At 43.0% G+C, this 25,589-nt stretch overlaps 1 protein-coding gene across 1 annotated transcript in view; it reads right to left on the minus strand.

Moving 5' to 3' along the window:
• The window catches only part of DNAJC11 (DnaJ heat shock protein family (Hsp40) member C11), a 172,862-nt gene that overhangs the window by 107,934 nt on the left and 39,339 nt on the right, over positions 1-25,589 (minus strand). Inside the window, exons 2-3 of the mRNA XM_077250394.1 lie at positions 21,752-21,881; positions 10,152-10,225 (exon numbers count right to left, since the gene is read on the minus strand). Coding sequence (XP_077106509.1) covers positions 10,152-10,225; positions 21,752-21,881 — 204 coding nt within the window. The remainder of the gene's footprint in view (positions 1-10,151; positions 10,226-21,751; positions 21,882-25,589) is intronic.

Raw genomic sequence — 25,589 nt, forward strand, 5'->3', positions numbered from 1 at the left:
CCAGGATGCCCAACTTGCCAGAAACGGGAGAAGACTCGGAAACACTCAAAGAAATAGAGTTGCCAGCTTTCCATTGCCCCAAGGCCACTCAGTATTCCCATCATGTGAGGAACAGGCGCAAGAACAATCAGGACGCCACGCTGAATCCCCTGTCCCACCATGGATGGGCAGAGACCCAGGACAGTGACCCCGCGGTCCGTCGGGTGAAAGAGCTCCTGAGCAAGGCAGGTTCACACCCTGGCCCGGATGATCCACAAGAGACGCAACAACTGTGGAAGGGGAAAGGCAAACTGTTTATCTACGATGGTAAGCTGTGCCAAAGAAGTATCGACCCACGCACTCATGAGTTGGTATGGCAGATAGTAGTCCCAAGACAAGATGCGCCACTGGTTCTGGAAGCGTACCACAATGGAGCAGGACACTTCAGATGGAGGAAGTTGGAGAGTCTACTTCGTGGAAGGTTCTACTGGGTTGGCATGAAAAAAAAAACATCGAAAAGTGGTGCCGAGAGTGTGGCCCATGTAGCCTACGCAGGAAGGACTGTGACAGCCAGAGGGCTCCTTTACAGCCCATAGTCACCAAACAGCCACTTGAGTTGGTCGCGCTAGATCATGTGAAGCTAACACCAAGCCGATCCGGCTAGATCTACCCTCTGATCATTGTAGATCACTACTCCAGATTCCTGGTAGTTGTACCTGTCAAGGATTTGATGGCAAGAACAGCGGCCAAGGCCTTTCAATGGTACTTTTGCAGACCACACGGATACCCAGAGAAGGTCCTTACTGATCAAGGTCCAGCCTTTGAAGCAGAGGTATTCCAAGAGTTCTGCAACTTATACGGATGCAAAAATATCAGAACACCACCGTATCACTCACAAACCAACGGAATGGGCGAAAAGATGAACCAAGTGGTAATCGATTTACTGAAGACCTTGCCTGTGGAAGAAAGGAACTTATGGCTAGAAAAGTTACCAGACTTGGTAGATCTGTACAACCACATTCCAGTGAATTCCACCAACTGTACTTCAGCATACCTGATGAGGGGAAGATCCAGCAAACTACCTGTTGATCTGGACATGGGAGTTCTAACCCCAGAAAATCCATCATCTGATGCAGATTGGGATACAGAAAGACAGCAAAAGTACCGTCAAGTACAAGAGTGTGTTGAAAGAAGTATATCTCAAGCCAGACAAAACCAAGAGAGACTACAACCAACGTGCTCCTGCAACTCCCTTGTCACCATGTGAACAAGTGTTAAAGCGTCAAAGAAGAATGAACAAACTTGATGATCAGTGGGAAGCAGAAGCATATATCATCTTACCGTCCAACATTGACAATACTAAAGTCTGTCTTATCAGCAAAGATGGAGGAGAAACTTCGACGGCAGTATCCAGAGACCATCTCAAGAAATGCCCTGATAAATTGAGGAACAGAGAAGCGGATCCAGGAACATCACCTATGGAAGAGAACATGATACACACTGTTCTTGGAGATTTTCCCCAGTCTTGGACTCAAATAAATCAAGCCATAGTGATACCTTTCTTAACTTTTCCTCAGCTGGGAACACCAGAAAAAAATGCGACTCAGAACCATGCAGGACCTGAACAGGCCCCGCACCAACAGGTTCAAGCAGCAATAGTCACCTCAAGTGGCTCAGCAACAGCAGATTCCGACAGAAAACGTCATGCCAGCAGTTGAATCGGAAAGTCCACCCTCTGCTATCGGCGAATCTGCCATGCCTACAGAAAATAGAAGTAGTCCCAAAAGGTCCAGTATTCCCGTTACGGAACAGCCAGGAACAAGCTGCTCCTCTTTGAGGCACAGAAGCCGGTAGCCAGCATACCGAGGAAGTAAGGATCTCTATGCTTTACTTCAGAGACTGGCAGGACAGATAATTTCAGGCCATAAGTCATACGGGTTTGTCCTATCCTATCCATCAGGGAGACAGAGAGAAAGACATTACATCTACAATAGTTGTGAGGACCTTACCGAGAAGCTCAGCAGGGAGGTACTACAACATCCAGGCACTAGAGGAAGGCTACTGATTTCCACCTGGATAAGGGGACTCTGGATTTGCCTTCAGACCGGCTGGACTCTGCCTACCCTGTGGTCCGTACCCTGGATTGTGGACACTGAAGCTTTCAGTAAAGGTAAAGAGACTGCAACCTTGTGTCCTCGTTCTTCACTGCGCCTCACACCATCCACCGTCTACACCTCTGGGAAGCCCTGGGGAAACACTTCACCTGTGGGAAGGTATACCATCTAGCTGCCATAACATCACCCCAGCGGACCCCTTACAGCAGCGTCGGTCACTCTGACCGAATACCACAGGTGGCGTCACGAACACTTCCCCTTTAAAGACCTTTTCCCATTTCTCAACGGACGTCCCTAGGGCCACGAACCGGGTCAGTCACCGTGACATCCCCGCCAAGAACCGAAGGGCCCGGCTCCGAATACCCCATAACCCTACTGGGGGCGCTCCATTAGCGTCTTCCTAGATTTTTTTTTATAGCACAATGAATGTTTTTAATAACATGGAATAAAACTTTCAAATTCATTATGTGTGCTGTGGTTCACAAACATACTGTCTGTGAATCATAGCTATTACTATCTCCTTGTAAATGATGTAGGCACAGAGAGTGCTACTTTTTTTTTGTCTTCCCCCTGGAAATGACGGAAATACAAAAATCCTGTCTTCCCATCAATGTAAATGATGATTTACGTACAGATTGTGAATGCTGGAGTTCACATTTACTGCCTGTAGATCATGTGTAGCTAGTACTATCTCCTAGCTAATGATGTCGGCACAGATAGTACTGTCTCCCGAACCATTACTGAAAGTAAAAAATATAGCTGCAACTTTCAACTTTTTTTTTACTCAGCAGTTATCTATAGGGGGTGCAAATTGCCTTTTTAGAGAGGAAGGGGACTTGAACTCTAGTGCCACCAATTAAAAGTAGCAAACCTAAAAGTCAGTAATGACCATTTAACGTGCCATGTCACACGACTTAGGATAAAAGCCAAACCAGAATCTCCATTTGCAAACACATCTTTCTGAGTGTTGCCCCTCGTCAGTGCAAAGCAACATACCTGAGTTGGTTGTATGAGAGGTCTCTGACTTGGGGCCTAAGGTGCAACGTCTCTCCTTGTGAAGGTTGACATGCCACTGTAAGGAGACTTATAGGCCATGTAATGCTCTTATAATAAATTAAATATGCAGATTGCCTATTCAGAGTTGGAAGAAGACATGGAGTCTAGTGCTACCTATTGGAAGTAGCAAACCTAAAAGTTTCCATATTTAATTTCTCAGAGGAGCATTGCATTGCCTATAAGTCTCCTTACACAGCATATCACTCTCCACTCTTTTAAAGATACAGTGATTATTTTTTATTGCAAATCTTAACAGTTAATTGCAGTGATGATTGAATTAACTACAATTCGACTTTCCTTATTACATGGGCTGGATTTAGGCTCACACCGAGTGATCCCGCCGGAAGGTGGGCAAGGGCTGAGCAGTAACAGGCCAAGATTTGTTGTACAGAATCCAAAGAGTTTAACCTTTACAAGGGAGAATTAATAACTCTAAATTACGTTATCCGTGACAGTTTTGGTGACATACTGGAGAGAGGAGGGGGGGGGGGGGGGGGGGGAAATGAGAAAAAAATGGTGGTACTTTTCATTTCAAGGCATCAAACTGTAACATGATTTACAAATTTAGGAGACGTCCTGAAGGGCTCACCGCAAGGTTAAAATGTGTGGCAGCCGTAATTCTCATCAAAACTTACAGAGACGTATTGAAGTGTGTCTGTAGAGAAAACCAGACTCTTAAGATGAAGTAAACACTTGTTCTGTGTTTTGCCTGCACTTCTGGATTTCCCCGGCCGCCGCTGCTCCGTAATCTATATTTGCACAGGCTGATAATACAGACAATGCATAAAATATGGATAGTTCAAGAATATGTAATATATTAGGGCCTGAAAACAACTCAACGTGACCGCCACTTTTTATTTCCTATGATTTGGACCTTCTGTACAGGGTGATCTTGAAACAAAATAGCTGCCTGAAAAAAAAACAACAACAAAAAAACAACCTAAAAGGTTTTCATCAGCATGGTGTGGGTTCTCAGCCCTCCAATCTGAAAGGTTTTCATCAGCATGGTGTGGGTTCTCAGCCCCCCAATCTGAAAGGTTTTCATCAGCGTGGTGCAGGATCTCAGGCCTCCAATGTTTTCTAGAACAAGGACATTAGACAAAGGATAGCGGCTTTTGTAATTATTGACGTAAATTCAAACAGTTGAAGAACTTTTCATTGTAAGACAAAAATAAATAACACTCTCTCGCTTTCAAGAGAATAACCCATTTATACCGCACTTTAGTCCTTCGGTTCACATTTAAGTAGCGGAAACTAAAGTAGAAAAAAGTTGCATGCCAACATTTGCACAAAAAATATGCAACTTTTCTCATAAAGGAAAAATCTACAAAGTAACAAAAATAAGTGGGCATTGTTTCCAAAACATGTAGATTTCATCTTTAGCACGAAATTCCTGAAAATGGCGCAAAATCTCTGCTTGCTCATTGCAGCGAACATTCCACAGTGCACCCAAAAAACTGGTGCTTATTACTCCAACTTACTAATCTACTTCAATTACCTAAAATGTCCCAATCTGAGGAGAGGAAATCTGATCCAGTCCTAGCCAGCACTCTTCTCTGTTGAGCTGATGAAAGCACTGCAAACCCGGCTTTTGCTTGACATAAGACAGTAAGTGGCGCTGCCCCGGACTGGTAGATTTCTTCAGAAAGGTGCACCTTCAATAATAGAAGTACAGTATATGAGTAAACTTATGTTAAGCACACTTAAGAATCTTTTTTAACTGTGCTTTAAGGGTTAAGTATTTGGTGCAGAAGTTTATGCATTTCTTGGCAGGAAAAACAGGTGCATTTTTTGCAGCGTTTCTTGCTGCAGATTATTCCCCATTCATTAGCATGGGTGAAATCTGCAGCAAAAACGCTCAGAGAAATGACATACAGCAGATAAAAATCTGCAAGTCACAAAGAAGTGATGTGTGCATGAGACTTGAGGATTCTCACTCATTTTGCTGGCATCAGGAAACCCTTCAGGTTTTGTGACAAATTTGTGAAAACGTGTCAAACCTGCAATGTGTGCACAGGCACTAAAAGATAAAATCCTGGCTACCAGCCGCCACCACTAGAGGGCGCACCTAAACTTTATACATTAAAGTCATTGAGACATGGCAATGCAGTGAGTTCCACCAGTGGCAACAGTAGCAGCCATGTTTCTGATAAAATCAAGGTCTATAAAAGAAATTTGGATCGGTTTATCAGAAAAGAAAAAACCTCAAGCCAATATAAAAGGTGTATAAAGAAAATAATCTGCCCATATGTTGGACATTATGATAAAAATGTGAGCCTCACTTAGAACGGGTCAAATAGAATTTCTTTTTACTGTTCATTTGTTTCCAAAGTGTGGCAACTTTCTAAATAGTCTTCATTAAAAATGTTCCAACTCTTGGCCGCTTAAGAGTGTCTGTAAGCCTGTTATCTAGCTCAGCGCTCTTCAAAAATGTTATACATCTGTGCACAGATCTGTGTGGAGAGGAGGTAACCCATTTACAGTCCCTAGCAGGACAAAGAAAACAGGCTGCAGAAAAGGAGGAAAGCATATGAAGAGGAAGTCGGCTCAGGATAGAAGCTGAGCTGATATATGAGCTAATATAAACAGCAGAATCCTAGATACACACAAATCTCATATCCCGCCTATATTACTGGGAGGGTCACTCCCATAGGAGAAAAATCGGAAACTTGGATCAGGCTGCAAAGTGCTTATAAGAGGCTGTGAAAATTAATGAAGGCGTGAAGACTGCAGACTGAAACAATACAATGTTATTAATTAAAGGTAACCTCTAACATATGGAAAAAATACCATGTCAAACGTGTCTATAGTCTTTAGATTAAATCTACTTCTGCAGGCAAAAGACATATATAAATTGCCCTAAAAATGTCATTGTCACATGCATACTGGGAAACTGCTAGTAGCGCAATTCCCTAATGTACGTGGTAGTTGCAAACTGCAGCTTTCCTTTGGAGGATGCATGCCTTTTAATTCAACCGCTTTCATCTGCCTTCCCTCTGTTACCTTGTACACTTCTTTGATCAGCGGTCTATGTGCAGAAACGTCGCCATGTATTTACATCCTAACTAACTTTATAACCCCTGCAGAACTCTAACTTTCCCCTTTGAAAGCCAGAATGAAAACTTCATATCATTAAAACAATCCTAACAAGATGGTGCTTTATAAGAGAATAATGAGTCTCCAGGCAGGACTCTTTGTACTCGTCGACTCGCTGGAGCGGTGATTACGGAGCTTAATACACATTATTAAGCGCCGGCATTACACAACGACTTTAGAACGACGACGGCGCTACCTGTTGGGCGCTATGTGAATGGGAGTCTTTGGGGAGGCAACAAAAACAGTATCTGAAGGGTTTTTTGAAAAGAATTTAACACAACAGCTCTACTATTCATAATGATGTAGTAATTAGCGCAGTCTGTAAACTATAACAATCCGCGACAACAGACATTTCTGTCAACTATGAAGTGGCAGCAATTTTACGTGGAACTAAGAATAGGTTTTATAAGTGGCTTGTAATGTGGTGGATGGATGGGATATGACTATGCCAGGCTTTCTTGTAGACCATAGTAAGCTTTCCATCATCAGTGTCAGCCTGGGGTACTCTACACCCACCCGAGGACATGATCAGGAGTGCCGCCCTCCATTATTACAGGGCACGTCACGTCCACTTACAGTTACATCATAATCTTTGCTGTTTGGATCACACTCCGGACAGGTCATCAATGAGATCTAATAGGTTATTTGTGGTATCCATGGAAAAATATTCCCCAAAGCCAAGGTGCTAGCAACCCTTCAATCTACTAGTATCTCATGGAGAAATTGATGGAAGATAATAGGGTTTGAAGTGCTAGGTATACAACACTCCCAGTGCTATGTGTGACTCCCTTCATTGTTGTCTACACGAGCTATGGAAACATTCGTAAACCTCAGACTTCCACCTCTTGGTACCTTCACACTGAGCAACTTTACAACGAGAATGATAACGATCCGTGACGTTGCAGCGTCCTGGTTAGCGATCTCGTTGTGTTTGACACGCAGCAGCGATCAGGATCCTGCTGTGATATCGCTGGTCGGAGCTAGAAGTCCAGAACTTTATTTGGTCGTCAGATCGGCGTGTATCGTCGTGTTTGACAGCAAAAGCAACAATATCAGCAATGTTAAACATGGAACTAACGACCTGTGAGAACGATAAGTGCGTCACTGCTACGTCACAGGATCGCTCCTGCATCGTTGTGGAGCTGCTGTGTTTGACATCTCTACAGCGACCTAAACAGCGACGCTGCAGGGATCGGCTCGTTGTCTATATCACTGCAGCGTCGCTGAGTGTGACGGTACCTTTATTGTAGTCTACCTCCTTCAACAGGCAGGTGGAGGTCCCCCGATAGAGGTGGGTCCCACTTATAACACATTTATGGCATTTTTAAGGTGGGAGCAGCCCTTCATACCTTAAGGGCTCATGTAGAAGTTGATATAACTCCAAATCCAATCACGGATTGCAATACATGGATGGTCCGGGGGTCTCCTGTCCCAAACGCAACAACCTCACTTGGTCGAAGCAGGGACCACAATACATGGGACTGTTCGTGGGTCTCTTGTCCCAAATGCAACAGCCTCACTTGGTCGAAGCCTGGACCGCAATACATGGACTGTTCGTGGGTCTCCTGTCCCAAACCCAACAGCCTCACTTGGTCCAATCACGGATTCCAATACGTGGATGGTCCGTGAGTCTGTTGTCCCAAATTCAACTGCTGCACTTAGTCGAAGCGGGGCAGCAATACATGGACTGTCCGTGGGTTTCCTGTCCCAAACGCAACAGCCTCACTTGGTCGAAGCAGGGACTGGAATACATGGACTGTTCGTTGGTCTCCTGTCCCAAACCCAACAGCCTCACTTGGTCCAATCACGGTTTGCAATACATGGACTGTTCATGGGTCTCCTGTCCCAAACGCAACAGCCTCACTTGGTCGAAGCCCGGACCGCAATACATGGACTGTTCGTGGGTCTCCTGTCCCAATCACAACACCCTCACTTGGTTGAAGAACAAACCGCAATACATGGACTGTTTGTGGGTCTCCTGTCCCAAACGCAACAGCCTCACTTGGTCCAATCATGGATTGCAATACATGGATGGTCCGTGGGTCTCCTGTCCCAAACACAACAGCCTCACTTGGTCGAAGCATGGACCGCAATACATGGACTCCCGACACGAACCTGACCTCCTCATAGGAATGTATAAGGCTGTCGAGTTAAAGTTGGGAGAACCGCGGGCAGTCCATGTATTGCGGTCCATGCTAGATACCAAGGTTCACGAACACCTGCATGATCCTCAATTCAGAATACACATCCTGCATATAGGATTATGTTGCGGCTACGGTGATTCAATGCCTTTACACCAATTACCCTAAAGTTTATTGGTGGAAAGACATGGTGGATTTGTTAGTTTTCCCTTTTTCATGCAATTTTTTTGGGGTCATTCGGGAAAGAGTCATGCTACAGTTTGGTAATAGCTCTTTTTATTGTGTTTTTGATGCATTTTCCCTTTTACTTTGGCTATGAAGCGGCATTTTCTTCAAGCGTTTTGTACTGCATAAAAGCTTTAATTCTGCTTGGAAAAACGTAGCCGTAAAAACAAAAAATTGGTTGCGGCGACAAGGGGTTAGGCTGGTTTCACACTTGGGTTTTGATCTGCAGCGTTTTAGCGCTAAAAAACGCATGCGTTTTTTTCCTATACTTAACATTAAAAAACGCATGCGTTTTTTAGCGTGCGTTTTGACGCGTTTTCGGCAACGCATGCGTTTTTTGACGCGTGCGTTCATTTGCAGAAATGCAACATGTAGTAATTTCTAGCGGCGTTTTGCCGCAAAAAAATGCATGCGTTTATTCGCGGCAAAAAAATGCATTGCTGTCTATGTAAACGCATGCGTTTTTAAGCACATGCGTTTGCTTGCGTTAAAAACGCATGCGTTTTTACCGAAAAACACAAGAAAACACAAGAAAAATCAAGAAAACCCTAACCCTAACCACAAGAAAAAACAAGAAAACCCTAACCCTAACCACAAGAAAAAACAAGAAAACCCTAACCCTAGGGTTACTAGTGATCCTAACCCTAAACCTAACCCTAACCCTAAGGTTAGGATCCCTAGTAACCCTAGGGATCCTAACCCTAACCCTAGGGATCCTAACCCTAACCCTTAGGGTTAGGATCCTAACCCGTAAGGTTAGGGTTCGGATCCCTAGGGTTAGGGGTAGGATCCCAAGGGTTATGGTTAGGGTTAGGGTTTAGATCCCTAGGGTTAGGGTTAGGGTTTGGGTCCCTAGGGTTAGGGTTAGGATCTCTAGGGTTAGGGTTAGGGTTTGGATCCCTAGGGTTAGGGGTAGGGTTATGGTTTGGATCCTTAGGGTTAGGGTTTGGATCCCTTTATCACCTTGATGGTGGGGGGTGGCTTATCAGTGACCTGGTGACCAGGACATTCTAATAAAAAGCTACCCCTAACCCTAGAGATCCTAACCCTATCCCTAACCCTAACCCTAGCTAATTCTATTAATAGTGTGTTTTCTAGTTGATTTTGATGATTGGCAGCTGTCACACACTTCTCAGCATGCGTTTCAAAAACGCAAACGCGGGAAAAAACGCATGTAAACGCGGGAAAACGCCGCGTTTTCCCGCTTTTTTTGTGGGCGCAAAAACGCATGCGTCTAAATAACGCAGCATTTGCATGCGTTTTTTCACCACATGCGTTACTTTTTAAAAAACGCTGCAGATCAAAGCGCAAGTGTGAAACCAGCCTTAAACATACAATGGTCATGAGTTTTCAAGAAATCCCATCCACTTCACTGGAACGGTTTAACTGCATCAATTTTTTTGCACCAAAAAACTACAACAAAAAACACATTTACTCTGAACGATGAGCATAGCCTAAATCTTACCCGGATTATGGTAATCCTAAAAATCACAAAGCAACATCTAAAATAATATAAAAAGGTATATATAATAAATCCTACCTCCCATCCTTCCATCTCCAGGCCCTTCTTTCCATAAACATCATAGATGGCTCTTGACTGAGGATCACTAAGCACTGCAAGAAAAAAACCCATAATATTTACTAAGTGAGAACAGGGAACAATTACATTTCTATAGGCCGTCCTATTGTCTTACTAATATGTTTTTAGAGCACTGTGGATACAGGCAATGAACCGGATTGAATGTGGTAGTGCATTCCAGAGAATTGGTGCAGCATGAGAAAAGTTTTAGGTCATTAGCGGAACAAAGAGCACTGGTATGGTGATAGACAGAGATGAGGTAGGAGACATAGGGTGGTGCAGAACTATGGGGAGCTCTGTGGATTAGAGGGATAAGATGATATTGGACTTTGTGGCGTTTGAGCAACCTGTGCAATGGCTGGCACAAGGTAAAGGTATCAGTGTAGCAGCTGGACAGAAATACAACCCTGGCTGCTGCATTCAGAATAGATTGGAGAAGAGAGAGTTTCGGAAAAGGGACATCAATTAATAGACAGTTGCAATAGTACAAATGAGAATTCATCTGAGCAACAATAAGAGTTTTTGCAGCATCAAAGGTAAGAAAAGGTTGAATTCTGGAGATGTTTTTGAGGTGCAAGTGATTGAGGGAGCGAGTGATTGGATATAGAGAGAGAGTGAAGGAAAGATCTGAATCAAATATAACCCCCAGACAGAGAGCGTGCTGCAGGGGAGTAATGGCAGAACCACCCACCGAAATAGTACTATTAGGTAGGTTAGCAGAGAGTGGAAACACAAGGAGTTCAGTTTTGGAGAGATTCAGTTTTAGATAGAGGTAGGACATGATGTTAGAAATAGCAGACAGACAATGCCTAATATTTTGTATTAGGGTGGGAATTATGTCAGGAGAAGAGGTGTATAATTGGGTGTCAGCACAGAGATGGTGCTGGAACCCAACTCTACTGATGGTTTATCCAATAGGGGCGGTGAATAGAGAAGAAGAGGAGAGGACCTAGGAATAAACCCAGAGGACAGTGACAGTAAGTGGAAAAGGAGGGGAAGAAGAGCTGGCAAAAGATACCGTGAAGGAGCGGTCAGGGAGGTAGGAGGAGAACCAGGAGAGAATGGTGTCCTTGAGGCCGATGGAGTGGAGTATAGTGAGGAGGAGCTGGTGATCCACAGTGTCAGATGCTGGAGAGAAAATCATCAGGGAGTAGTGACCATTAGGTTTAGCTGTTAGGTCATTAGAGACTTTAGTGAGGGCAGTTTCTGTAGAGTGTAAAGAGCGGAAACTGGATTGTAAAGGGTAAAAAAAAAGAAAGTAATTGAAAGATAGCGTATCATAGAGAGCCCCATGCATTCCAGGAGTTTAGAAATGAAGGGAAGATTAGAGGCAGGTCTATAGTTTGCAGGACAGTTCTGGTAGAGGGAAGGGTTCTTTCTTTCTTCTTCTTCTTTATTTATTTATTTTTTTTAAAGAAAAGGGTTTATGATGGCTTGTTTGAAGGAGAGGGGAAATATACCAGATGAAATAGAGGGGTTAAATATTTTAGGTAGGTGGGCAGTGACAGCTGGGGAAAGTACCTGGAAGAGATGAGAGGGAATAGGATCACTAGTGCAGGTAGTAGAGCGAGAAGCGAGGAGCCTGGTAACCGTTTTCGTGATCAGTTCAAAGACGGAAAACCTTAATGAAGTGCAGGAGGGAAGAGAATCCGTATTATTCGGGAATTATATAGTGGATCCTATTCACAGGGTTGCAGCAATTTACAGAGAGCTAGAAAGGTTGCAGGGAATCCATGATTTTTGCTGACCGCTACAGTACCCTATCTATCCCCTGCGGGTTTACTGCAACAAATCTGTATCCGCAGAGTGGAGAGAGGGGCTGGAGTGGATGGGGAAGGAAAGAATTTTAAGGTGGGCAAGTCCTGTTGAGTAGAATTAGCAAAGATCTGGGAATTGCTTCTGTAAAGGTTAGCAGGGTCTGAAATAGCCTTGTAAGCTTATCATCAGAATGCTATTTATGGCAGTCTGTATTCTGTCCATGGAGCAGCACATACAGGAAAAACAACCTGGTGGTGGAAAACCACATGGGATGATGGTATAGGGATGGCAGTAGTCTAAACCCAGAAAGTTCTTTAATTGTTGGGACACTACAACTCCCAGCGTGGCAGCCTATATGTTGTCCATAGAAGAGCAGATATAGTCTGCCATAAAACAGCCGATAGGTTAAAAGTGATGGCACGGTGTGAAACAATGTGCAACTCCCCAGGGTCGCGGTCTAAACCTTGGGGGTTCTCTGGTTGTTGGGAAACAAACTTAGAGCATGGCTGCCTGTATTCTGTCAATGAAGCAGCAGATACAGTCTGCCATAAAACAGCATGGCTGTTACACTAGGTATGATGGCACAGGCAGTGTGTGACTATCCAAGGCCGTGTTCACAATACTGGGAGTCTCCGAACTTGTATTTAGGCCCCGACAGGCAGAGAGCGCCTCTCTCCCAGCAAAGGGAATCATCTCAATCAAGCCACTAGGTTTTCGAATTGCAAGTTCTAAAAATAAATAAACGCTTCATTAATAAAGTATTTTACATGAAATTTACAAAAAATGCAAGAGATTACACAATAGAAATAAAAATCAAAAGAAGAAAGGAGGGTGGGAGGGAAAATCAAAGATAGCGGTGGTATAATCAGAGCGGCTGTTTAGATCAAAACCACTCTGCAAATTGATTTTTGTATATCTGCCATGGATGGGTACATTACGCCGAATAAGAATGTATTGTCTTTACATTAATTTATCATCTGCCGCACTCTGAAGCTGTTGGGCTTACCCATTAAAAACACATTTCAAGACACGATGGTAAAAAAAAAAAAAACAGGACTCCTGACGCACTTTCACCGCTCTCGAACTTCAGGCTATGGTACATGATGTTCGTAAGTTCCATCTCTGCCTAATTATGAGAGAATGACGTTGCGTTTTCTACATCACACCCTGCTTGTATACGGGCGATTAGCAAAAACAAAAATTACAGAACAACAGAGAAAATTCAATCAAGGTGACCAGATCTCAAAACTTGGGGAGGGGAGTTAAAACTTAGCACCACTTAGAGAGAAGTTTCAATTTTGTGCAGTTCTACACAAAGTTAGACAACTTCGTAAAAACTTTTTTCTGTGTTTTTTTTTTTTTCTACTTTTTCAAGTCCTTCCCCCCCGTACACAAGCAAAGCTGCGTACAAAAATTCTCTTGGTCACCTTTGGAAACAGACAAGGGCAAGACGACAACAAACAAGAGGTTTAATAAATTCTCAACTTAGCCTTAGATGTGATTGGAGAAGAAAACGATGCAGTCCGCGGTAAGGAGGAGTGTGAATGGCGCAATGGAAGAGCGTGGGATTGTACTCATCTTCTTCATCAGCCCCCCATAGGTTTACAGCCAGGGATGCAGTGGCAATGCCAAGGTTGACGGCAATAGACCACCGAGGTCAGTGATTTGCTGGCCAGATGTTATAGACAGGAAGCGCTGAGCCGGGAGAATCAGAGGAGTGACCATATTTTAAAGGCAACCTGTCAAAGTTCTACACCTCCAAATATTTCACTGCGCAGCCCTTTAAAAGAGAAGCAAATTGACCCCAAAACAATGCTCCAGCAGCGAGAAATCGCATATAAAGTTTCTGTATATGAGTGTTTGGAAGTGCATTGGGGTGTGACGATGCACTTCCAGTTCTTCAGCCTCACGCTGTATTCCCTGACTAGCGCCACTCTCCTCTGGTTGATTGACGGGTCATTGGCTTGGATACACTGCAGGGAATACAGCATGAGGCTGAGGAGCTGGAAGTGCATCCTCACGCCCCAATGCACTTACAGACACACATATATAGACAGAACGGAGCATCTTTGAAGTTATAAAGATATTAACTTGATAATGTCTGCAAAGCACTGTGGAATAGGATGGCGCTATATAAGTAAATTAAATCAAACCTGCTTATCTTTTGAAGAGCTACACAGATGTATAAATGGTTTGGGGATGTAGACGTTTCCCTTACAGTGGCATATAAAAGTTTGGGATCCCCTGGTCAAAATTACTGTGATTGTGAATAGTTAAGAAGGTTGAAGATGAAATTAGCTTTACAAGGGCTTCCTCAGTAAGAAATGTAATTAATAAATGGCAGTTAACAGGAACAGTGGAGATCAAGATAACGTCTGGAAGATCACGACAAAAATTTCAGTGAGAGCTGCTCGTAGGATTGCTAGAGAAGCAAATCAGAACCCCGGCTTGACTGCATAAGATCTTTAGAAAGATTCAGCAGACTCTGGAGTTGTGGTACATTGTTCCTCTGTTAATGACACCTGCATAAATATGGCCTTCAAGGAAGAGTCACCAGAAGAAAACCTCTCCTGTGTCCTCACCATCAATTTCTGCATCATAAGTATGCAAAAGAACATCTAAACAAGCCTGATGCATTATGGAAACAAGTCCTGATGACTGATTAGGTTAAAATAGAACTCTTTGGCCACAATGATAAAGGTCTGCATGAAGAAAAAAACAAATTGTCTCTTCAGACAGAAAGAGGACTAGAACTCTAGTGCCTGCTACCAAACCAAACCAAAATCTCAATTTGCAGAAACAGTGTTTCGGGGTACTGCCTCTGGTCAGTGCAAAGTGTGAGATCTGGCTTGGCTGTGTGAGCTTGCCACCCGGAGGTAGAACGGGTTCAATAGCTGGTAATATAAAATAACATGTACAGCTGCTACTTTGGCTTTATATACAACTTTATAAGCCTAAAGGGATAATTCACTTCCATTGCAACATGTCTCCAAGCGAGAAAAATCATGTGATAACTGCAGCCGAGAAAGAGCTGCAATGCGAGCGGAGACATTTGGCAGCCACTTGTCCACTTGTGTGATATTATTACAATGATTCATTTGTCAGGTTGTCAAAAAGATAAAAAATAAAAAGAATGATAATTTAGTATTCTATTTACTAATTCTTAATTAAAGGGATAGTGTCCATTTTAGGGTTGACAACTCTGCTGCAAACAAACTTAACCCTTTATATTGACAATTCTTCACTGCTACCTGGACAAGTCTTTGCTTTCACCGCAGCCGCTGACCATCACACTTCCAGCTTTTGTTTTGGACAATGCTGAACAATCGGGCCTCAGTATATAATCTCCCACTGATAATTAAGATCTACAACAAAACACTTTGCTGGCGACAACCTGCAGGAACCTGACAAAAAAAGCAAATACTATTGATCTCTACAGGAGGAACAAGAGTGGGGCTTTCAGTATCTGCTCTGCACAGAACCGCAGTCATTATCAGCGAATGTTCAATGGTTTGTACAGAATCTGGTGATATGAGGGGAGCAGATGTCACATTTTCTGCTTGTTGCATGTACCCAATATTTCCAATATTATCCCTGCTATCGGACTTTGCCTAGAGCCGCCTAATGGTTTTCACATCTTCCTGTATAACTTTCTTCACCTTCCATTATTCCCTTCAATAACTACCAAAACCCCAAATCCTCTTTAAAGAGACTGATTTTCATCAGTAAATACGCGAGTAACCCAAAAATCAATGGGCGTCTCACCTATAGTTTAATACTTAGTTATTTATAATCATCCTGTTCTTGTAGTAATGTAGTAATTGAAATCATGGTATGTACCATCAAAAAGTTTTTAAAAAAATTAAGGATGCCATAATAGATACTTTGAAACTTTTGGGAACTGAAATAAAACCAGGCCTACAGTCAGCCATAGAAGCTATGATCATATGTGTAAATGGCCATCCATGTAATATCTGTGTAATGTACACTGTGTTCCAAATTATTATGCACAAAGAGTTTAGGAGTGATAAGGTTAGAATTTTTTTGTTTGTCATTTAAACTCATTGATGGTGATGTGTGTCAGGGCTCTTTATATCACTGAAAGCAATTGCAGATACCTGTGCAAATTAGTTTGGCAGGTGTGTCCACATAAAGGCAAGACTACTTAAGAAGGCTGTTCCACATTATTAAGCAGCCTACATTTTTTGCCAAAATGGGAAAGAAAAAGGATGTGTCGGCTGCCGAGAAGCAACAAATTGTGGAGTATTTAAGTCAAGGCATGACTACAATCAACATTGCCAAGACACTTCATCGTGATCATCGCACAATCAAGAAGTATGTAGCTGATTCCCAGCACACACGTGTGCGTGCTGATAAGGAAAAATTGAGGACTCTTTCTAACAGGCAATTGCGTAAGGTTAAAAGAGCAGCTGCAAAAATGCCTTGTCATAGCAGCAGACAAGTTTTTGAAGCTGCTGGTGCCTCCAACGTCCCCAGAACAAGATGCCGGGTCCTTCAGAGGTGCGAAGCCATCCTGTCGACCATCTCTATCCACTGCACACAAGCAGAAACGGCTCCAGTGGGCCAAACGATACATGAATACTGACTTCCAAACTGTTTTGTTCACCGATGAGTGCCGTGCAACGCTCGATGGTCCAGATGGATGGAGTGGAGGATGGCTGGTTGATGGATACCCCATGAAAACACGGCTAAGGCGCCAACAAGGAGGAGGTGGAGTAATGTTTTGGGTTGGAATCATGGGGAGAGATTGTCGGCCCCTTTATGATCCCTGAAGGGGTAAAGATGAACTCCATAATCTATGTGGAGTTTCTAAAACAACACTTCCTGCCATGGTTCAAGAGGAAGAACCGTGCTTTCCGCAGCAAGATCATTTTCATGCATGATAATGCACCGTCTCATGCTGCAAAAAACACATCTGCATCTCTGGCTGATATGGGCATAAAAGAGGACAAACTTATGGTGTGGCCACCATCTTCCCCTGGCCTCGACCCCATGGAGAACCTCTGGAGCATCATCAAAAGGAGTGTCTATGATGGCGGGAGGCAGTTCACATCTAAGCAACAGCTGTGGGAGGGTATTCTGTCCACATGCAAAACAATAGAAGCAGAAACCACCCAAAAACTGACAAATTCAATGGATGAGAGAGTTCAGAAGCTTCTTTCGAACAAGGGGTCCTATGTGCAAATGTAACCACCTAGAATAAAGTTTTCACTTGAAAACTGTTTGATTTCATTTTGTAATAAGCTGATAATGCTTATAACTTCACAATTGACCATTTTTTTGTTCAAAATAATAAAAAAAAAAGATTGAAAACTCTACTGTGCATAATAATTGGGAACATGCATTTTGAGTGGTTATTTTTTTTAAAAAGATACTGTTTTCATAGGCAGTTTGTTCCAAAACATTGCAATTATACTAGAATAGTAGATGACTGGAAAATAACAATGACTGCAATTCAGATAGGTAATTTAGAGAAAATATGAGGAAATATTATTTGCATAATAATTTGGAACACAGTGTATTGATACTCAGGCCCAGGTTCATCAAGGTGACCGACCCTGCTCCCTCTCCCTTCATAATGATGTCTGAACACGCTCATTAGATGTTTCAAAACAAAATATAGGGTCAGAATCTGTTCAATGTGGCAACATGCATGTGCATTCCCTGAAACTACATGAAGTTAGGGTCTAAAATAGCCCTAGTGGCCAGGGTGAAAATTGCAAGATTACTAATTTTGTTTTTTAATAAAAATTTAAGATATGAACAAAAAAATTTACAAAAAAACCCCAAAACATACATGTAGCACAAAAACTGGATTTAAACAATAGGTTAATCTAAGATGATATTTTCTGTGTAAACAAAGTTGCCTTTGCTATTCAATTATTTGCTTCAGAGTAGTTTACAGCTCACTGCCTAGGTTATCAGCCATTCATAACGTCTAGCATTGGTGGCTGAATATGCGCAGTGCTTCCAAGCTCTTTCCATTAGAGCTTGGAAACACTGCACTGCTAGCTGCCAATCCAGGTTGGCGTCCGTGTATGGAGGTCCTCCAATGATCCAGAGCCATAGCATTCTCTGCTGGCAGATTCGGAGGGAGCACAGTTCAGGACAGCAACGCAACCATGCCTCTGGTCCAAAGAGTCAAAAGTGGCCGCCCCCAACAAAAGCAAGCCAGCTGGTGGGGAAGTGGCGAGCTCCTGAACAAACAGGATGGGAAAAACCCTACAAAACTATAAAGCATACAAGCTCCTCTTGGACAGACTAATCAAATTAATGTGACATTGAAGCACAGTTTTTCTAATAAGCTCCATTTGTAGTAGTAAAAAAAAAAAAAAAACTGCAATATTTGCTTTTACTTAGTCCAGCACTGAGTCTGCACCGCTGATGTCGATTGCTGTATGCAGCAATGGTATCATGTCCACCGCCAATCAGTGAGCTCAGTAGCTCTTACGGTATGTGCACACGTTGCGGATTTTGCTGCGGATCCGCAGCTGTTTTCCATGCGGTTTACAGTACCATATAAACCCATTGAAAACCAAATCCGCTGTGCACATGGTGCGGAAAATACCGCGCGGAAACACTGCGTTGTATTTTCTGCAGCATGTCAATTCTTTGTGCGGATTCCACAGCGGTTTACACCTGCTCCACAATAGGAATCCGCAGGTGTAAAACCGCAGGTGGAATCCGCGCAAAATCCGCAGTGCGTTTTACCTGGGGATTTTTCAAAAACAGTGCGGAAAAATCCGCAACGTGTGCACATAGCACTGGGCAGCCCGCTTTAGGGCGTCATTAATAGGCTGATAACCAGATGCTCTGCTTTCCCTGTGTGAACATGCCACATACGGAGTATCTTAGTGCACTGGTGTACCACACGGCCAAACCCTTATTTAAGGCTGGCTGTTTCATTGGGTATTGCACCTGTGCATTTGCTATTTTATTTGGGTCCTCTGCACCCTGCTTGTGCATTTGTATTTGAGGCCCATTCAGACAGGTAAGCATCTCTGCCTGTTTTTGGTGTTTTTTCTTGAATTTTTCCTTTTTGGTGTTTTTCATGTTAGAGTAGGACTGGCAAGACGTAAGGACCCTTGGCGAGGGTTGCCAGCTTCCATATTGTGGCCAGAATATCAACTAAGACCTTACATATATTTATATGTTTTGTTTTGCACGTATATATTTTTTGCAGGGTGCAGTTGGACCCAAATGGTTCTGTACACTGTGGCCTCTGTTCACACAGGATGCATTTTAGCACTGGGCAGCCCGCTTTAGGGCGTCATTAATAGGCTGATAACCAGATGCTCTGCATTCCCTGTGTGAACATGCCACATACGGAGTATCTTAGTGCACTGGTGTACCACACGGCCAAACCCTTATTTAAGGCTGGCTGTTTCATTGGGTATTGCACCTGTGCATTTGCTATTTTATTTGGGTCCGCTGCACCCTGCTTGTGCATTTGTATTTGAGGCCCATTCAGACAGGTAAGCATCTCTGCCTGTTTTTGGTGTTTTAACGTGTGCACATAGCCTTATTGTCAACATCGGCAGAGCCGCTGAGCTCCGTTACTGTCTGCAGCGCTGACTGCAAACAATAGCAGACACGGAGCGCAACGTCAGAGACTTACAATGGTTTGCAAACATATTCACCTCCCGGGCTTTTACCTATTTTGTTAATTACAACCTGTATTTAAATATTTTTGTAATGTGTGTGTGATACATCAGCACTATATAGTCGAAGATGGTGAAGCAAATTGAGAAAAATAACGGCATAAATTACATTTATGGAATCAAATAACTAAAAACCGTGATGTGCATATGCAATCACTCTTTTTTGCTATGAAGCCCATAGAAATGTTTGGTGCAAGCAATTTTTTTCATGAGTTACATGATTAGTGACAGGATGTCCCCCTGTGTGCAATCTAAGTGTCCCATGTCTGTCAGTATATACACTTTACCTTTTCTGAAAAGCCACAGAAGGTGCAACACCATTAACAAGAGGCACCACTTACCAAACACCATGAAGACCAAGGAGATCTCCAAACAAGTCAGGGACAAAGTTGCTGAGAAGTACAAGTCAGGGTTGGGTTATAAAAAAAACAAACAAAAAAAAAAACAATCTCTGATGAAATCCATCATCATCAAATGGAAATATCATGGTACCACAACAATCCTACCAAGAGAGGGCCGCCCACCAAACTCTCAGCCCGGGCAAGGAGGGCATTAATCAGAGAGGCACCACAGAGACTAAAAGGTGACCCTGAAGGAGATGCAGAATTCGCAAGCCAAGACTGGAATATTTGTCCATGCAACCACGATAAGCCGTACACTCCATAGAGGTGGCCTTTATGGAAGAGTGGGAAGAAAACAAGCCTTTACTTACACACAAAAATTATAAGGCTTGTTTTGAGTTTGCCAAAAGAAATGTGGGAGACTCCCCAAATGTATGGAGGAAGGTGCTGTGGTCAGAAGAAATCAAAATTGTACTTTTTGACCACCAAGGTAAATGCTTTGTCTGGTGCCAAACCGACACAGCTCATCACCCCAAGAACATCATCCCCACAGTGAAACATGGTGGTGGCAGCATCATGCTGTGGGGATGTTTTTCAGCAGCTGGGACAGGGAAAATGGTCCGAGTTGAAGGGAAGATGGCTGGTGTGAAATACAGGAATGTTCTTAAGCACAACCTGTTTCAGTCTATCGGTGAATTTGAGACTGGGACAGAGGTTCACCGTCCAACAAGACAATGACCTAAAGCATACTGCTAAAGTAGCATTGGAGTGGCTTAAGAGGTAACACGTAAATGTTTTGCAGTGGCCCAATCAAAGTCAAGACCTTAATCAAATTGAGAACCTGTGGTCAGACTTGACGATTGCTGTTCACCAGAGGTAATCATCTAACTTGAAGGAGCTGGAGCAGTTTTGCCTTGAGGAGTGGGCAAAAATCCTAATGGCAAGATGTAGAAAGCTCACAGAGACTTAGCTAAAAAGACTTGCAGCTGTAATTGCAGCAAACAGAGGCTCTACAAAGTACTGACTTCAGAGGTGTGAATAGTTATGCACACTGAAGTTTTCAGTTATTTTGTCAAATTTGTTTGCGTCACAATTAAAAGAAAACCAAATGTTCACAGTTGTAGGAATGTTCTTTACATGAACTGATGCAAACCCTAAAAAAACCCAGTGAAATTCCCGGTTGTGAGGTAGCAAAACACAAAAAAAAGCCAAGGGGGTGCATACTTTTGCAAGCCACTGTATAGGAAAAACTTTTCTGAAAGGAAACAACTTCTTTAAATGCCAGTGACCAATCTCAACATCACAGCATACAAAGTGAGCAGACAATTCTGAGCATGTAAGATCTGTAATCGTGTATACAAAATATAAAGAAAGCAATACTAATGAATATGAAGACATAAGGCTAAAAGTTAAGATGACAAATCGCTTTATGCATTCCTTGTTTTGGAGACCTGACAAAAACCGATCGCCTGGGGTTAACGAATCCTAATTTGTTTGAATAACGATCTGTCTGCGGATTGGATTTACAACTCTGCGACTCAAACATTAGTGACCTGTCACCATTTAAAAAATAATTATTTCAATAATTAGTCACATCGCTAATTTCCAGCAGCAGACATCGATCGGAGAGACCTAGGTGAGACAAAGGTGCAAAATCAGCCGTCATCTTACAAAACCCTCAAAGGAACGTCTCTTCTGCCAGACACACAATTCAAGGGCTGTGAGAAAATTCAATATCTGCCACCATGGCAGTTTTAGCAAATCTTAAATATCCACTGACCTTCATAGGCATGGTGGACAAGGTTAAAGAGCTGCTCGGCTTGCTTTTTTAGTTCAGGGTCTCTGTGCTTGTCAGGGTGGTATAACATGCACAATCTGCGGTACGATGCCTTCAACTCCTCCTGGGTAGCCTGAAAAAAATATAAAAAAAATTAAGAGGTAAGCAAATTAGTGACATTTGTGACCTTAAAGAAACACTACAAAAAGAAATGAATGAAAAATAAAGAGGAGATAACCTTGACCCTGCTGTTTGTCAGCGTCTAGGATTTTCTGCAAGATCCTAAAACAGGATCTTGTGGAAAGTCAGAATAAATTACCTGCAACAAGCTTTGATCGGCGATACTGCAGATCGAGCTAGTCATCGCTCATGAAAAAAAATGCATTTGAGTGATTTTTTTTTATTAGCTCAGATAGGGAAATTGTAGAGTGGGTTGGGCTCGGAGCTTAACTTTTTTGTGTCCTACTGAAAATATGGCAGAGGGGAGAGGCTCCTGCTGCAGACAATTTTTCTAAAACCAGACAGGATAGTAAGGAGGATAAAAGAGACACAGCTGAGATTCTGGGCCACATGCTGAAGAAGACTTGTTTATGCGTTTCACATTTTTTACTATGAAAGGGAACGGAGAAAAGGAAAGGTATCAGGGCAATGCAAGATTGAAAGGAAGCTGAACTTCTAAGCACAGCCATATATGTATGGTTTTTGGAAGAAAAAAAAAATAATACGACAGTCGACCACCAACCCATTCTTTTGAGGTCCTACTTTTTGGAGATAAGGGCCACGTACAGTATTTTCAAACTCAAATCAACTTAGTCCACTACATTTAAATTTTTATATAGAGAAGTAGCAAAAAAAAACCAACTTTCCAAACAGATCTATCTAGGACATAAAGCCAAGGTCACCTGGGACTGATGTGATCCAACTTCACAATCCACGGCTTTACCAAGTAGGCCGCCCTATCATCGTCTAACCAACTGAGAGCCTGGAGCTAATGACACGACAATCACTTGAGGCCCAATGCTTCACATTCGTAAAAAAAAATTAAGGGGTTGCCAGTAATTGGTTGCATATATTTTACGCTTTTACATTTTTCTTGTAACAATAAAAGAGTGGAGAAGTATGGTAAAAACAGCATCAAGTGAATAAACCTTTATACACAGTCATTTAATTACAGCAAGGTCACTTTGCACATTGTGTATCTACAGCCATCAGCAGTTCATTGTCTTTCATTTACACCCAGTTCCTCCAAGTTCCGATATGAACACTGTGCCCATAATGCAGCCATTATATAATACGTCAGCTCCTGGAACGATGCCTACGGTTCACTTGTCAGATCCCAATCTGTGCACAGAGTAAAGGTTGAACCAATGATTTCTCAGATCCATTCAATTTCTATGGTTTTCTATTCTTTTTAGTGTATTAGTATTCAATAATAAAAAAGAGCCAAGAAGTGCTTACAAAAGGTCATTTTTTCTAGGGGGTGGGGGTGGGGTGCAATCGAAGGTTGCAGGATCAAGGATCCCCTCTACTACTAAAGAGCCTCACCAAGCAAGCTCTCTATGGACACCGACAGATCTCACCAAGTCCTCTATGGACAGCAACAGGCCTCACCAAGCAAGCCCTCTATGGACACCGACAGGCCTCACCAAGCAAGCTCTCTATGGACACCGACAGGCCTCACCAAGCAAGCTCTCTATGGACACCGACAGGCCTCACCAAGCAAGCTCTCTATGGACACCGACAGGCCTCACCAAGCAAGCTATCTATGGACACCGACAGGCCTCACCAAGCAAGCCCTCTATGGACACCGACAGGCCTCACCAAGCAAGCCCTCTATGGACACCGACAGGCCTCACCAAGCAAGCCCTCTATGGACACAGACAGGCCTCACCAAGCAAGCCCTCTATGGACACAGACAGGCCTCACCAAGCAAGCCCTCTATGGACACCGACAGGCCTCACCAAGCAAGCCCTCTATGGACACAGACAGGCCTCACCAAGCAAGCCCTCTATGGACACAGACAGGCCTCACCAAGCAAGCCCTCTATGGACATTTAAGTCTCAATGAGGAACAAGTTTCAGGGGGACACTTATTTTCAAGACAAAGCTACAAGTAAAAAATGTGCAAAATAGCTCATAACAGCCAAGCCAGAAATCCATTTGTTGAAAGCACTGTTTGGGGGTTTTTGCTCTCCATCAGTGCAGACCAGAGTGACTGTGATGCCTTACACTCAGCTCTGGGGATATTACTGGTAAGCAAGCAGTGTCTTGTGATCTCTCTTTTAGCAGCCTTGACCATCTTTTATATTACAGTGGATACATCCTACTGTCTGAAGCCAGGTAGGGTGGCACCGGAGTCAGCGCATGCGCATACCACACTATGGCACCATTTTAATCAAGACGCTGTGTATGCGAATTCACAGACACCGTGTCTTCAACAAAATGGTGCAAGATATCGCGGTACACGCACATGTTGACTTCGGCACCATTTTATTGAAGAATTGCACTACGACGTTAACATAGCAGTGCACACTAGCCGGCCATCGCCATTAACCCTATGGCTGGCGTGAGTGCACTGCTATATTGACGTTGTAGTACATGGCTTCAATAAAATGGCGCCGTAGTCAGCACATGGGCATATCGCAATCTCCAGCACCATTTTATTGAAGACACTGTATAAATGTACCAATAAAAATTCTCGCCACCCGGGCGTAGAACGGGTTCAATAGCTAGTCACAGTATAAGGGTAAAGGCACAACGGCAGGACGGAAACGTCACATCTATATTCAGTGTTTTGGCTGTAATCCAATCACAAGTTGAGTAACGGGACATCAATCATGGAACACTGGGTGTGAGTACAGCCGAGTTAGTGAGTATATACATATTTTTTCAGTGTTCTTGCTCCACCCAGATGACTGAATAAAAAGCACAGCGCATGGTACTAATGCTTCATAGGAACGTACCCTTGGGAGTTAAAAATACCAAACTGCTATTGACTTATCGTTACCCTCATTATAATCTTTTAACGTTTTTACTTTCCAAGCCGCACAGAAGGAACGCGGATCCTGGATTCAGATAAATATTCTCGTGATGAGTTCCCTTTAATACGGGAGGATTGGAGGCAGTGATATACAATATATTAGTTGCATCTCCAGCACATGAGGGAAATGAAGATTTGATAGGTGACTTATGTTTATTGCAAACAAAAACTAACAATAGGGAAACAGATCCTGATTCATGACCTGCCAGCGCCAGAAACGAGAATGTGCTCAGGACTATAAAACTTCCACTCAAGTGGATTACAAACTATTATCTATGCAACAATTACTGAACAGGAAGAACGAATACATAGATTACAGATGAACAGGACCAACATCTTAAAGTGAAATCCAAGGTAAAAACGAGAAAATTCCTTCATCAGCCCGAAATCTCATCGGTACGTCCGGAATTGATCAGGGAAAAAACCCCAAAAACACAAACAAAAAAAGAAGACATGATCCAGAATGTATCTGGGTTTTTAGGGGTGCAAATACAAGTAATATATCGTAATTTAGTTAAACAACAGAGAGCACAAGCAGTATAAATTGCCAATAAAACTTGTGTGTTTGGTGTCCCTGCCACCCCAACGCACGTTTCGCTTCTTTGCCAGTGAAAAAAGTGTTGGGGCGGCGGGGACACCAAACACACAAGTAACATACTCATGTAAGTGCTTTCTTATATTTTCCTTGCTAGACATGTAGCGCACTACTGGCTCTGTTCTACCTAGGTATTATATGCACTTTATCACTTTTGTACTCCATGATATGCTGTCCGTGCTTGGTTAGCAGTTATCCTGTTAATAT

The sequence above is a fragment of the Ranitomeya variabilis genome, chromosome 4, assembly GCF_051348905.1.
Source record: "Ranitomeya variabilis isolate aRanVar5 chromosome 4, aRanVar5.hap1, whole genome shotgun sequence".
NCBI classification, from domain to species: Eukaryota; Metazoa; Chordata; class Amphibia; order Anura; family Dendrobatidae; genus Ranitomeya; species Ranitomeya variabilis.